The 12816-nt window shown below is 41.8% G+C and overlaps 1 protein-coding gene across 3 annotated transcripts in view; it reads left to right on the forward strand.

The window, feature by feature from the left end:
* LOC109871025 (CD276 antigen-like) overlaps positions 1–12816 on the forward strand; it is a 33195-nt gene that overhangs the window by 18143 nt on the left and 2236 nt on the right. For 2 of the 3 annotated variants that reach the window (XM_020461784.2, XM_020461782.2), the window contains 2 exons: positions 504–637; positions 879–1643. The exons of the other annotated variant lie outside the window; for it this stretch is intronic. In XM_020461784.2, coding sequence (XP_020317373.1) covers positions 504–637; positions 879–947 — 203 coding nt within the window. In that variant the 3' untranslated portion in view covers positions 948–1643. Of the gene's footprint in view, positions 1–503; positions 638–878; positions 1644–12816 lie in introns of those variants that run through there. 3 annotated transcript variants of the gene reach the window in all.

Below are 12816 nucleotides of genomic sequence, written 5' to 3' on the forward strand. Positions count from 1 at the left end.
CTCGGCTAGTACATAAAGTCCTAAAACATCTGCATGGGAATACATGACAATGAAAATCTAGGAGTGGGTGCTTGAGGGTGGGGGAAAGCTAGGGAAAGCCAGCATAAAAACACAACAGGGAAAAACCTTAACTCTACTAGAGTGAAACTACAGAGAAACAACAGTATTATCTCTATTAGCATTACCAATGAGTAGAGAACAGTGTTTCCTCTGACTGAACCCAATGTTTGGATAAAAAATGAAGGAGCTGGAATCCACAGTGATGTGTTGACGAGTAAGTCAACAAAGAAAGTTACACTGCTGTGGCATGTTGGGAGGAAGTGTGTGTTTTTGTTGGAAAGCCTTTTCACCACAGTTCAAGTTACACCAAGAGGTCTGACTTTTCAAATTCTTCCTCTGACAGATTTTTGGCTTCACCTTCTCTTATCTAAAACATGTTTCTGGAGCGTGTCATAGTTTATATTCCCTATTCATATGTTTTCTGTTTCCTCTCTCCTTTCCAGTGTCCTGGGAAAGTAGCAGTCATTATAAAGTAGAGGTTGCAGCAGTTGTGGCTGTCAGCCTGATTGTGATTTTTATTGTGGGAGTCCTGCTGGTGTTCTTACTAACTAGATGTCGCCGACATGAAAGGTCAACGGTGAGCCTTTCCCCTCATTATTTGCCAGGATTTCTGGCCAGTGTTTAATGCTGTTTGGATCTAGAAAAAAAACAGTGTCTGGTAACAAACCAGAGAGCAAAGTTCAAAAGTTAATCCATTGTGTTTGAGTTAGAAATAAAACATACTAATAAACTAGTTCTTAAATAGTGATTGAATAGAGTTGTGAATTGAACGAGCATTTCAGACTTTGTGTGTGAGAAATGTTTTTTGTTTTTCCCAGAGAGACACAGAGAGGCAGGAAAGAAGCGTGACCCATTCGTTTAATGTGTATGAAGATGACTCTGCCTGAATGTGTGAAGCGTCTCCCCCCTCTGATGCAACAATCTCTCTTCAACTGGCAGACAACAAAATGGAGGGATGATTATAAGAGGAACTGAAACTTAAAATAAGGCCTGTGTTCAATGTAGAACTTGGAGCAACATTGAGCAATGTGTTGTGCCGTCATGTCTGAACTATTCTTTGTTGTGTTACGCAAAGAGGCAAACGGCGCCTGAAAGTGGTTAATCATGGTTTTCCCTAGTTCGCTGACACTGAACTGAACCCTGAGTTACGAATATGATGACGAGAGCAGAGTACAAAATGTGGCCATGGAGACAAGGTTTAGGAACTAAGAGAAGAGAAGAACAGCATGATGGGAGAAATGACTGTGGTCAATGGACCGAATGTGAGCTAGACTCAGTGAATGAAGCCCCCCCCCCCAAAAAAAAAGGGAGCCTGTGTATTGCAATTGTAGAGTTTACTCACTTCTTAAAGTACAGGTGCTTTCATATTTCTAAGAAGAGTAACATAATCAAACCAGACTACTGTAGGTATATAGCTGATACATGACTGAACAGCCATCGTTGTCTTTATGCATTTTGTATACTGCATGTTCCTGGTGTTGGTCTAATGTAGATCTGTCTGCTCTAAACAAGATTTCCCTCTGTAAATGCCAAACTGGTATGGGGGAGCCCCTACTGTGCTATTAAAACCCCTTATAATGTCACTGGTCACATTATAAGGAAGCTGCAGTAGGAAGTGACTACTTTGCTGAACCATTTGAATCATGCTGAAGATTCAAACAATTTGGTTTTATGTTAGACCAAATGATTAGTTTTCATGTAAATAGTCAATGATGTTATTTTACTTAGAATTCTGAATTTATTTCTCTGAATGTGTGAAGAATTGGACATGTTAATTGCTTATTGTTATGTAGCTTGCTGTGAACTAAGAGACCATGACATGGGATGGCTAATGTCAAGGATTATTCAATTTACAAATGTCAAGCAAATTATCTGTTTACTCCAGTTTAAAGGTCTTCACAGGTCCACCTGAATACTCCAGACTTGACTTGGGACCGGGTCCGAAATGAAATCTTTTCGTTCTTGTCTGGGTCGTGTCCTGTTTGATTGTCATCAGGTGTCAAGTCTATGTACTGTAAGCACAGATGATAGACCTGAGTGGACTTGAATGGACCCGACCAAGGCTTTGCATAGCCTATAGAGGGCTTGACGTACGATGCCTCCTGGCGGTCATGTTTGAAGACCACGGCATTAATTATTCTGTTCTGACAACAACAGCCAAGTGACTACACCAAACTGCATGATAACAGTGGCCAGTGCCGACCCGTCATTCAGGGCAGGTGGGGCTTTTGAGACCCACATTTTTAGAAAAAACATTTTTGGCAGGGCTTGCCTGTTTTGCATGTTATTTTGGCATTAATACGTGTCACATATCAGTTTGCAAACAATGTAAAAAAAAAAACACACACAAAAAAACACTTTCGTTCAAACGTTTGGGGTCACTTATAAATATCCTTGTTTTTAAAGACATACAGTATAGACATTGTTAATGTTGTTTTTGTTTTTTAATGCAATATCTACATAGGTGTACAGAGGCCCATTATCAGCAACCATCACTCCTGTGTTGCAATATAGATCAAACGTAATGGTGCTCGTTGGCCATTGGACATAAACATTACACAACAAGTTGGAAATTGCAAATTGCAAATTCAACAATGAGTGGTGTGTAAGGAAGTGAGCACAACTAGGTGATACTTTATACTGATACATAAATTATGTAATGTGCCAGGGAGTTATGTATACTGTAGCTAAGAAAGTAATACTACGTGTGGTGTGTAGTAAGCTGTTAGTACCCCATGTGCCTCACGTTAATAATTTGGTCCCTTTTCCCCTCTTTCGCCTACTGTTCTGACTTGGTGGTGCACATGCACAGGTAGTCTATAGCCTGTTTTAGAGAAATGTAATCATAGAATACTATAAGAGCTTTCATTGTCTGCTTATTTGGCCCCGTTATTTATTCTACGGTTCTGACTTGATGTACAAAGAGAATACTGTAAAAATGCCCATGATCTGTCACTGTATACTGCATGTTCCTGGTGTTGGTCTAATGTAGATCTGTCTGCTTTAAACAAGATTTCCCTCTGTAAATGCCAAACTGGTATGGGGGAGCCCCTACTGTGCTATTAAACCCCCTTATAATGTCACTGGTCACATTATAAGGAAGCTGCAGTAGGAAGTGACTACTTTGCTGAACCATTTGAATCATGCTGAGGATTCAAACTATTAGTTTTGATTCGTTTTCATGTAAACGATTCCTCCTGGTGGTCATGTTGGAAGACCACGGCATAAATTATTCAGTTCTGACAACAACAGCCAAGTGACTACACCAAAGTGCATGATAACAGTGGCAAGTGCCGACCCGTCATTCAGGGCAGGTGGGGCTTTTTCTTGCATTAATACAGGTCACATATCAGTTTGCAAACAATGTAAAAAAGATATGTATCATTGAGTTAAAACTACTAGGGCACCTCCCCCCACTGCTCAACTGACACAGTAGCACACAGAACGCAAAAAATATTCTTAGAAATATTTAACCTCCACACATTAACAAGTCCAATAGCTCAAATGAAAGATAAACACCTTGTTCATCTAGCCACCAAGTCAGATTTCTAAAATGTTTTACGGCGAAAACATAGCACATATTTATGTCAAACCACCACCAAAGATAGGCTAATTTACATAGCCATTTTGTAGAACAATAGATGCAATCACAAAAGCAGGATTAAAAGTAAAATAATTCACTAACCTTTTGAAAATCTTCATCAGATGACAGGAATAGGACATGTTATACAGTACATTTATGTTTTTTTCAATAATATGCTAATTATATCCATAAATCACGGTTTACATAGTAGGTCATGGCTAAAAAATGCTACAACAATGCCTGGAGAAATTATGGTAACTCTGCCAGATAACAGAAATACACATCATAAACGTTGACTAAATATACATGTTCTACATATACTTAGAAAGATACACTTCTTCTTAATAAAACAGCTGTGTTACATTTATTTTTAACTTTACAGATTTCGTTCACTAGGCTATAATGTGAGTCGGCGCTCAGGAATTAGCATTTTGGCTCCTCCACAGAAACCCAAATTTAACACATAAATGTTCCCTTACCTTTGCTGTTCTTCCATCAGAAGACCTGGAAGGGTTTATACTTACCAAAAACAGCTTTAGTTTTGAAGTCTGTGTCTTTCGGTTATCAAACACGACATATTTCGGTTGAAATGCAGCCAAAAAGTTAAGTTAGTTCGCACCAAAACGTCGAAATTACATATTATATGTCGACTAAACTTGTCAAACTTGGTTCAGAACACAGCGTTAGCATGCTATATAGCTTCACCGCAATTCTCAGGACAAAGAGAAACACACGCATCGTTTAATCAATCTTGGAAGAAAGACAGAATGCGCGTCAGAGTAACCTGTTTACTCGCGCGACCGAAAGGTTTCGGCCCGTCATTAATCTCGTGAGCGCGCGATTTACACAATGAGAAGCCCCATTGAAAGCGGACACCGCGCTGAAGGCATAGGAACTGTTCCCAGGACTGTAGGTGCTTGGGAAGGGTGGGGGCGATGACGTCAAAGTTGGGCCAACTTTTTGGATGACAAGAGAGAGTTTGGGAGAATGAGTGCCCTGAGAGTTCTGCTTTACTTACAGACATAATTTAAACGGTTTTAGAAGCTTTAGAGTGTTTTCTATTCAATAATATTTATTATATGCATATATTAGCAATTTTTTACAGATTTCTTTTCTGTTTACTATGGGCACGCATTTCACCAACGGGGGCAGTATTCTGCCCTAGCCTTAACAGGTTTTAATAAAGCCGCATACAAACATGGTCTCTTTTTGTGTTTTCTTGAGTAAGGCAGCTCCCAAATGCAGGTGTTTCTGCCCAGCTCAGTGCTTTCTGTGGTGGGGAGGCAAGCCAGCAAGCCAGCAGGTTGAGGTTGGGGGATTATGGATGCCAGGTCATCTGATGCAGCACTCCATCACTCTCCTTGGTCAAATAGCCCTTACACAGCCTGGAGGTGTGTTGGGTCATTGTCCTGTTGATAGTCCCACTAAGCCCAACCCAGATGGGATGGTCGAACTTCCGGCGCCGACAAAGATGGCCGCCTCGCTTCGCGTTCCTAGGAAACTATGCAGTTTTTATGTTTTTTTACGTGTTATTTCTTACATTAGTACCCCAGGTCATCTTAGGTTTCATTACATACAGTCGAGAAGAACTACTGAACATAAGAGCAGCGTCAACTCACCATCAGTACGACCAAGAATATGAGTTTCGCGAAGCGGATCCTGTGTTCTGCCTTTCACCCAGGACAACGGAATGGATCCCAGCCGGCGACCCAAAAAAACGACTTCGTAAAAGGGGGAAACGGAGCGGTCTTCTGGTCAGACTCCGGAGACGGGCACATCGTGCACCACTCCCTAGCATTCTTCTCGCCAATGTCCAGTCTCTTGACAACAAGGTTGATGAAATCCGAGCAAGGGTAGCGTTCCAGAGGGACATCAGAGACTGTAACGTTCTTTGCTTCACGGAAACATGGCTCACTGGAGAGATGCTATCGGAGTCGGTGCAGCCAACTGGTTTCTCCACGCATCGCGCAGACAGAAACAAACATCTTTCTGGTAAGAAGAGGGGCGGGGGCGTATGCTTCATGGTTAACGTGACGTGGTGTGATCATAACAACATACAGGTACTCAAGTCCTTCTGTTCACCTGATTTAGAATTCCTCACAATCAAATGTCGACCGCATTATCTACCAAGGAAATTCTCTTCGATTATAATCCCAGCCGTATATATTCCCCCCCAAGCAGACACATCGATGGCTCTGAACGAACTTTATTTGACTCTTTGCAAACTGGAATCCATTTATCCGGAGGCTGCATTCATTGTAGCTGGGGATTTTAACAAGGCTAATCTGAAAACAAGACTCCCTAAATTTGATCAGCATATCGATTGCGCAACCAGGGCTGGAAAAACCTTGGATCACTGCTATTCTAACTTCCGCGACGCATATAAGGCCCTGCCCCGCCCTCCTTTCGGGAAAAAAGCTGACCACGACTCCATTTTGTTGATCCCTGCCTACAGACAGAAACTAAAACAAGAAGCTCCCGCGCTGAGGTCTGTTCAACGCTGGTCCGACCAATCTGATTCCACACTCCAAGACTGCTTCCATCACGTGGACTGGGATATGTTTCGTATTGCGTCAGACAACAACATTGACGAATACGCTGATTCGGTGAGCGAGTTCATTAAAACGTGCGTTGAAGATGTCGTTCTGGGTCTCGACCCCGCCCTGTGCAACTGGGTACTGGACTTCCTGACGGGCCGCCCCCAGGTTGTGAGGGTAGGCAACAACATTTCCACCCCACTGATCCTCAACACTGGGGCCCCACAAGGGTGCGTTCTGAGCCCTCTCCTGTACTCCCTGTTCACCCACGACTGCGTGGCCACGCACGCCTCCAACTCAATCATCAAGTTTGCGGACTACACAACAGTGGTAGGCTTGATTACCAACAACGAGGAGACGGCCTACAGGGAGGAGGTGAGGGCCCTCAGAGTGTGGTGTCAGGAAAATAACCTCACACTCAACGTCAACAAAACTAAGGAGATGATTGTGGACTTCAGGAAACAGCAGAGGGAACACCCCCCTATCCACATTGATGGAACAGTAGTGGAGAGGGTAGTAAGTTTTAAGTTCCTCGGCGTACACATCACAGACAAACTGAATTGGTCCACCCACACAGACAGCATCGTGAAGAAGGCGCAGCAGCACCTCTTCAACCTCAGGAGGCTGAAGAATTTTGGCTTGTCACCAAAAGCACTCACAAACTTCTACAGATGCACAATCAAGAGCATCCTGTCGGGCTGTATCAACGCCTGGTACGGCAACTGCTCCGCCCACAACCGTAAGGCTCTCCAGAGGGTAGTGAGGTCTGCACAACGCATCACCGGGGGCAAACTACCTGCCCTCCAGGACACCTACACTACCCGATGTCACAGGAAGGCCATAAAGATCATCAAGGACAACAACCACCCGAGCCACTGCCTGTTCACCCCGCTATCATCCAGAAGGCGAGGTCAGTACAGGTGCATCAAAGCTGGGACCGAGAGACTGAAAAACAGCTTCTATCTCAAGGCCATCAGACTGTTAAACAGCCACCACTAACATTGAGTGGCTGCTGCCAACACACTGACTCAACTCCAGCCACTTTAATAATGGGAATTGATGGGAAACTATGTAAAATATATCACTAGACACTTTAAACAATGCTACCTAATATAATGTTTACATACCCTACATTATTCATCTCATATGTATACGTATATACTGTACTCTATATCATCTACTGCATCTTTATGTAATACATGTATCACTAGCCACTTTAACTATGCCACTTTGTTTACATACTAATCTCATATGTATATACTGCACTCAATACCATCTACTGTATCTTGCCTATGCCGCTCTGTACCATCACTCACTCATATATCTTTATGTACATATTCTTTATCCCCTTACACTTGTGTCTATAAGGTAGTAGTTTTGGAATTGTTAGCTAGATTACTTGTTGGTTATTACTGCATTGTCGGAACTAGAAGCACAAGCATTTCGCTACGCTCGCATTAACATCTGCTAACCATGTGTATGTGACAAATAACATTTGATTTGATTTGATTTGGTGTATCGCTGCAGAATGCTGTGGTAGCCATGCTGGTTAAGTGTGCCTTGAATTCTAAATAAATCACAGTGTCACCAGCAAATCACCCCACACCACCTCCATGCTTTACAGTGGGAAATACACCTGCAGAGATCATCTGTTCACTCGCACCGCGTCTCACAAAGACATGGCGGTTGGACCCCAGAAATTTGGACTCCAGACCAAAGGACAAATTTCCACTGGTCTAATGTCCATTGCTCATGTTTCTTGGGCCAAGAAAGTCTCTTCTTCTTTGATGTGTCATTTAGTAGTGTTTTCTTTGCAGCAATTTGACCGTGAAGGCCTGAATCACCCAGTCTCCTCTGGACAGTTGATGTTGAAATGTGTCTGTTACTTGAACTCTGTGAAACATTTACTTGGGCTGCGATTTCTGAGGCTGGTAACTCAAATGAACGTATCCTCTGCAGCAGAGATAACTCTGAGTTTTCCATTCCTGTGGCGGTCCTCATGAGAGCCAGTTTCATCATAGAGCTGGATTGTTTTTGCGACTACACTTGAAGAAACTCAAAGTTATTGAAATTTTCCAGATTGACTGAACTTCATGTCTTAAAGTAATAATGGACTGACGTTTCTCTTTGCTTATTTGAGCTGTTCTTGTCATAATATGGACTTGGTCTTTTACCAAATAGGGCTATCTTCTGTATAACACCCCTTCCTTGTCACAACACAACTGATTGGCTCAAACACATTAAGAAGGAAAGAAATTCCACAAAATAACTTTTAACAAGGCACACCTGTTAATTGAAATTCATTCCAGGTGACTACCTCCTGAATGCCAAGAGCGTGCAAAGCTGTCATCAAGGCAAAGGGTGGCTACTTTGAAGAATCTCAAATAAATTTAGATTTGTTAAACACTTTTTTGGTTACTACGTGATTCCATATGTGTTATTTCATAGTTTTGATGTCTTCGCTATTATTCTACAATGTAGAAAATAGTACAAATAAAGAAGTAAGTGTGTCCAAACTTTTGACTGGTATTGTGTTTAATTTATATATATATATACAAATACACTGCTCAAAAAAATAAAGGGAACACTAAAATAACACATCCTAGATCTGAATGAATGAAATATTATTGTTAAATAGTTTTTCCTTTACATAGTTGAATGTGCTGACAACAAAATCACACAAAAATTATCAATGGAAATCAAATTGATCAACCCATGGAGGTCTGGATTTGGAGTCACACTCAAAATTAAAGTGGAAAACCACACTACAGGCTGATCCAACTTTGATGTAATGTCCTTAAAACAAGTCGAAATTAGGCTCAGTAATGTGTGTGGCCTCCACGTGCCTGTATGACCTCCCTACAATGCCTGGGCATGCTCCTGATGCATCTGGGACATCATGCCAACTCCTGGACAGTCTGTGGTGCAACGTGGCGTTGGTGGATGGAGTGAGACATGATGTCCCAGATGTGCTCAATTGGATTCAGGTCTGGGGAACGGGCGGGCCAGTCCATAGCATCAATGCCTTCCTCTTGCAGGAACTGCTGACACACTCCAGCCACATGAGGTCTAGCATTGTCTTGCATTAGGAGGAACCCAGGGCCAACCGCACCAGCATATGGTCTCACAAGGGGTCTGAGGATCTCATCTCGGTACCTAATGGCAGTCAGGCTACCTCTGGCGAGCACATGGAGGACTGTGCGGCCCCCCAAAGAAATGCCACACCACACCATGGCTGACCCACCGCCAAACCGGTCATGCTGGAGGATGTTGCAGGCAGCAGAACGTTCTCCACGGCGTCTCCAGACTGTCACGTCTGTCACATGTGCTCAGTGTGAACCTGCTTTCATCTGTGAAGAGCACAGGGCGCCAGTGGCGAATTTGCCAATCTTGGTGTTCTCTGGCAAATGCCAAATGTCCTGCACGGTGTTGGGCTGTAAGCACAACCCCCACCTGTGGACGTCGGGCCCTCATACCACCCTCATGGAGTCTGTTTCTGACCGTTTGAGCCTGCTGGAGGTCATTTTGCAGGGCTCTGGCAGTGCTCCTCCTTGCACAAAGGCGGAGGTAGCGGTCCTGCTGCTGGGTTGTTGCCCTCCTACGGCCTCCTCCATGTCTCCTGATGTACTGGCCTGTTTCCTGGTAGCGCCTCTATGCTCTGGACAATACGCTGACAGACACAGCAAACCTTCTTGCCACAGCTCGCATTGATGTGCCATCCTGGATGAGCTGCACTACCTGAGCCACTTGGTGGGTTGTAGACTCCGTCTCATGCTACCACTAGAGTGAAAGCACCGCCAGCATTCAAAAGTGACCAAAACATCAGCCAGGAAGCATAGGAACTGAGAAGTGGTCTGTGGTCACCACCTGCAGAACCACTAATTATTTGGGTGTGTCTTGCTAATTGCCTATAATTTCCACCTGTTGTCCATTCCATTTGCACAACAGCATGTGAAATTTATTGTCAATCAGTGTTGCTTCCTAAGTGGACAGTTTGATTTCACAGAAATGTGATTGACTTGGAGTTACATTGTGTTGTTTAAGTAATCCCTTTATTTGAGCAGTGTATATACTGTATATATATATATATATATATACACACAGACACTACCGTTCAAAGGTTTGAGGTCATTCAGAAATGTCCTTGTTTTTGAAAGAAAAGCAATATTTTGTCAATTTAAAACAACATAACATTGATCAGAAATACAGTGTAGACATTGTTAATGTTGTAAATGATGTATAGCTGGAAACGGCAGATTTTGTATATTTTGGGGTGGAATATCTACATAGGCGTGCAGAGCCCCCCCCCCCCCATTGTTTTAGACTCTAGGGAAGTGAACACTATATTAAATGCCATAATAAATTATATTAAATGACAAATGCTTGTTCAATGATACATTCTAATCATCCCTCTGTCTAAGATGACCTCTGTCACAATGATTATATTTTTATTTTTTATTTTAGTTAAATAAAGGTTAACTAGGCAAATCCGTTAAGAACATTCTTATTTACAATGACGGCCTTAACGATTTACTCTTTGCAAGAGTCGATACAGTTAATACATTTACTTTTTTTGAGACCATTAAAAACGTCATTAAATGATTGACTTACCTGTGGCATTCCATCCGTATGCAGTCATGCCGTGGGTAGCTCAGCCTAATCATCGTCCCAAATCAACCTTGCTGAGCTTTTTTGGGCATGGTTTCAACTAGAGTAAATGGGTATATTGTATTCTTGTTCACAAAGATAAAGGTTTCAAGTTAAGCAATACTATGGACTAAAAGCTGCAAAATAAGGCGCTCTCTATACATTTTAGTCACAAGTTTTATAGATATAGTTGTATCCATAGCCTACTATTATTTTAATGGGCATGTGTGTCTGATTGTTTAATATCTATCAATGTAGCTATATATTGTACACAGAGCGCCAGGCACACCCATACTGATAATAGGTTATCTGTGTGTTACAGTAATCAAAGGCATGCCCTTACGTCTATTGACGCACCCAATCTAAGTAACATAATAAATAATCTGTTTTGCTCTATGAATTCCACAAGTGTCACGGGACTCGTCTGAATGTAACCCATACAAATGAATGTAAGTGTGGCGGTAGTTTTGTGCTAACAAAAATAAGGAGTTAAATATATGTCCAAAAAAAGATTTCTTTTATCTACTAGATATAGGTCAGACACTTCAAAACCTTATTCCTTGTGATTTATTTTTTGACTGTCTTTTTTTGCCGTTTATAAATGCGTTATTCAAAGCGTTTCTATGGGCTAAAAGCCATAGATTGTATTAACTGGACATCTACTATGTGCTTTAAATCGAAATATTCCACCAATAATAACTTAAAATCTATACATTGTTGGCAGATGTATTTGTATATGTCCTGGCAGTTTCATGATCAAATGCATCTCTTGAGAGACTATGATCTATGTTTAAGATACTATCCAAGAATCACATTTGAAAAGGTGGATGTGAGAGTGGTAGCCACTTCCTGGTTTGTATAGTTTGATCATCTGTTGGAACAGTGACATGGGACATGGAAAAATCCCTGCGTGTCCAGTATTGTTGAGGGAACTGTCATTAGAATATAAAATTCCCTCTCTCTGCCCAGACAAGCCTGTTTGTGCAATCCTGGGGACAACTTCATTGAGTAGTTCGATATACAAGGGCCATAAAAAAAAAGATCATAGAGAAATTGTCTCTACAGAGGCATAATAAAAGTATGTAACAAAGTAAAAGTTATTTGACTTATGCATTTAATTCACATGAAGAAATCTGTTTTAAGTCCATCTTCCCAGAACAAGTTGGGAATCACTGCCTACTGGGCACAGACGTCAGTTCAACATCTAGTTTTGATTTTCATTTGGTTGAGTTGTCAACTAACGTGAATTCAATGTGAAATAAATATAGCATGTCACCACGTCATTTAGGTTCAAAGATGGGTGAAAAAAATACTAAATTCCTTAACGTTGATTACTTTTTTCAAATCCAATCCATTTTCCATGATTCAAAGTCATCTCGTAGAAATTCTTTGTTGAAATGACGGTGGATACAGCGTTGATTTAACCAGTTTTTGCCCGGTGGGTGATTTTCATTGACACCACCAATGATGGATTGTGTCTGTCTAAATTAGGGCTGTTGCATAGGCCTACAGACACAATACCAATATTGGCAAATAACGCTAATGCAATGGCAAAGTAAAGTAGCATAACAACAATGTATGAAGGTTGAAGGTTCTGAAAATGAAGAGGCGTTCCTCCTCTTTAGTGTGACACAGGGCCTAAAAGAAGATCTGAAAAGACAGAAATTACATCTCTGCTGCTATTGACCAAAACAATGAAGCACCAGGAGTTGACATTACATTTCAATGAAACATGGTGAAGCCCCAAAATTGCCCTCGCTGGAAGCCTGTGTTTCGGACATAAGGAAGTGGATGGCCGCAAACTTTCTACTATTAAACTCGGACAAAACAGAGATGCTTGTTCTAGGTCCCAAGAAAAAAAGAGATCTTCTGTTGAATCTGACAATTAATCTTGATGGTTGTACAGTCGTCTCAAATAAAACTGTGAAGGACCTCGGCGTTACTCTGGACCCTGATCTCTCTTTTGACGAACATATCAAGACTGTTTCA

Source organism: Oncorhynchus kisutch, linkage group LG26, assembly GCF_002021735.2.
Source record: "Oncorhynchus kisutch isolate 150728-3 linkage group LG26, Okis_V2, whole genome shotgun sequence".
Lineage (NCBI taxonomy): Eukaryota > Metazoa > Chordata > Actinopteri > Salmoniformes > Salmonidae > Oncorhynchus > Oncorhynchus kisutch.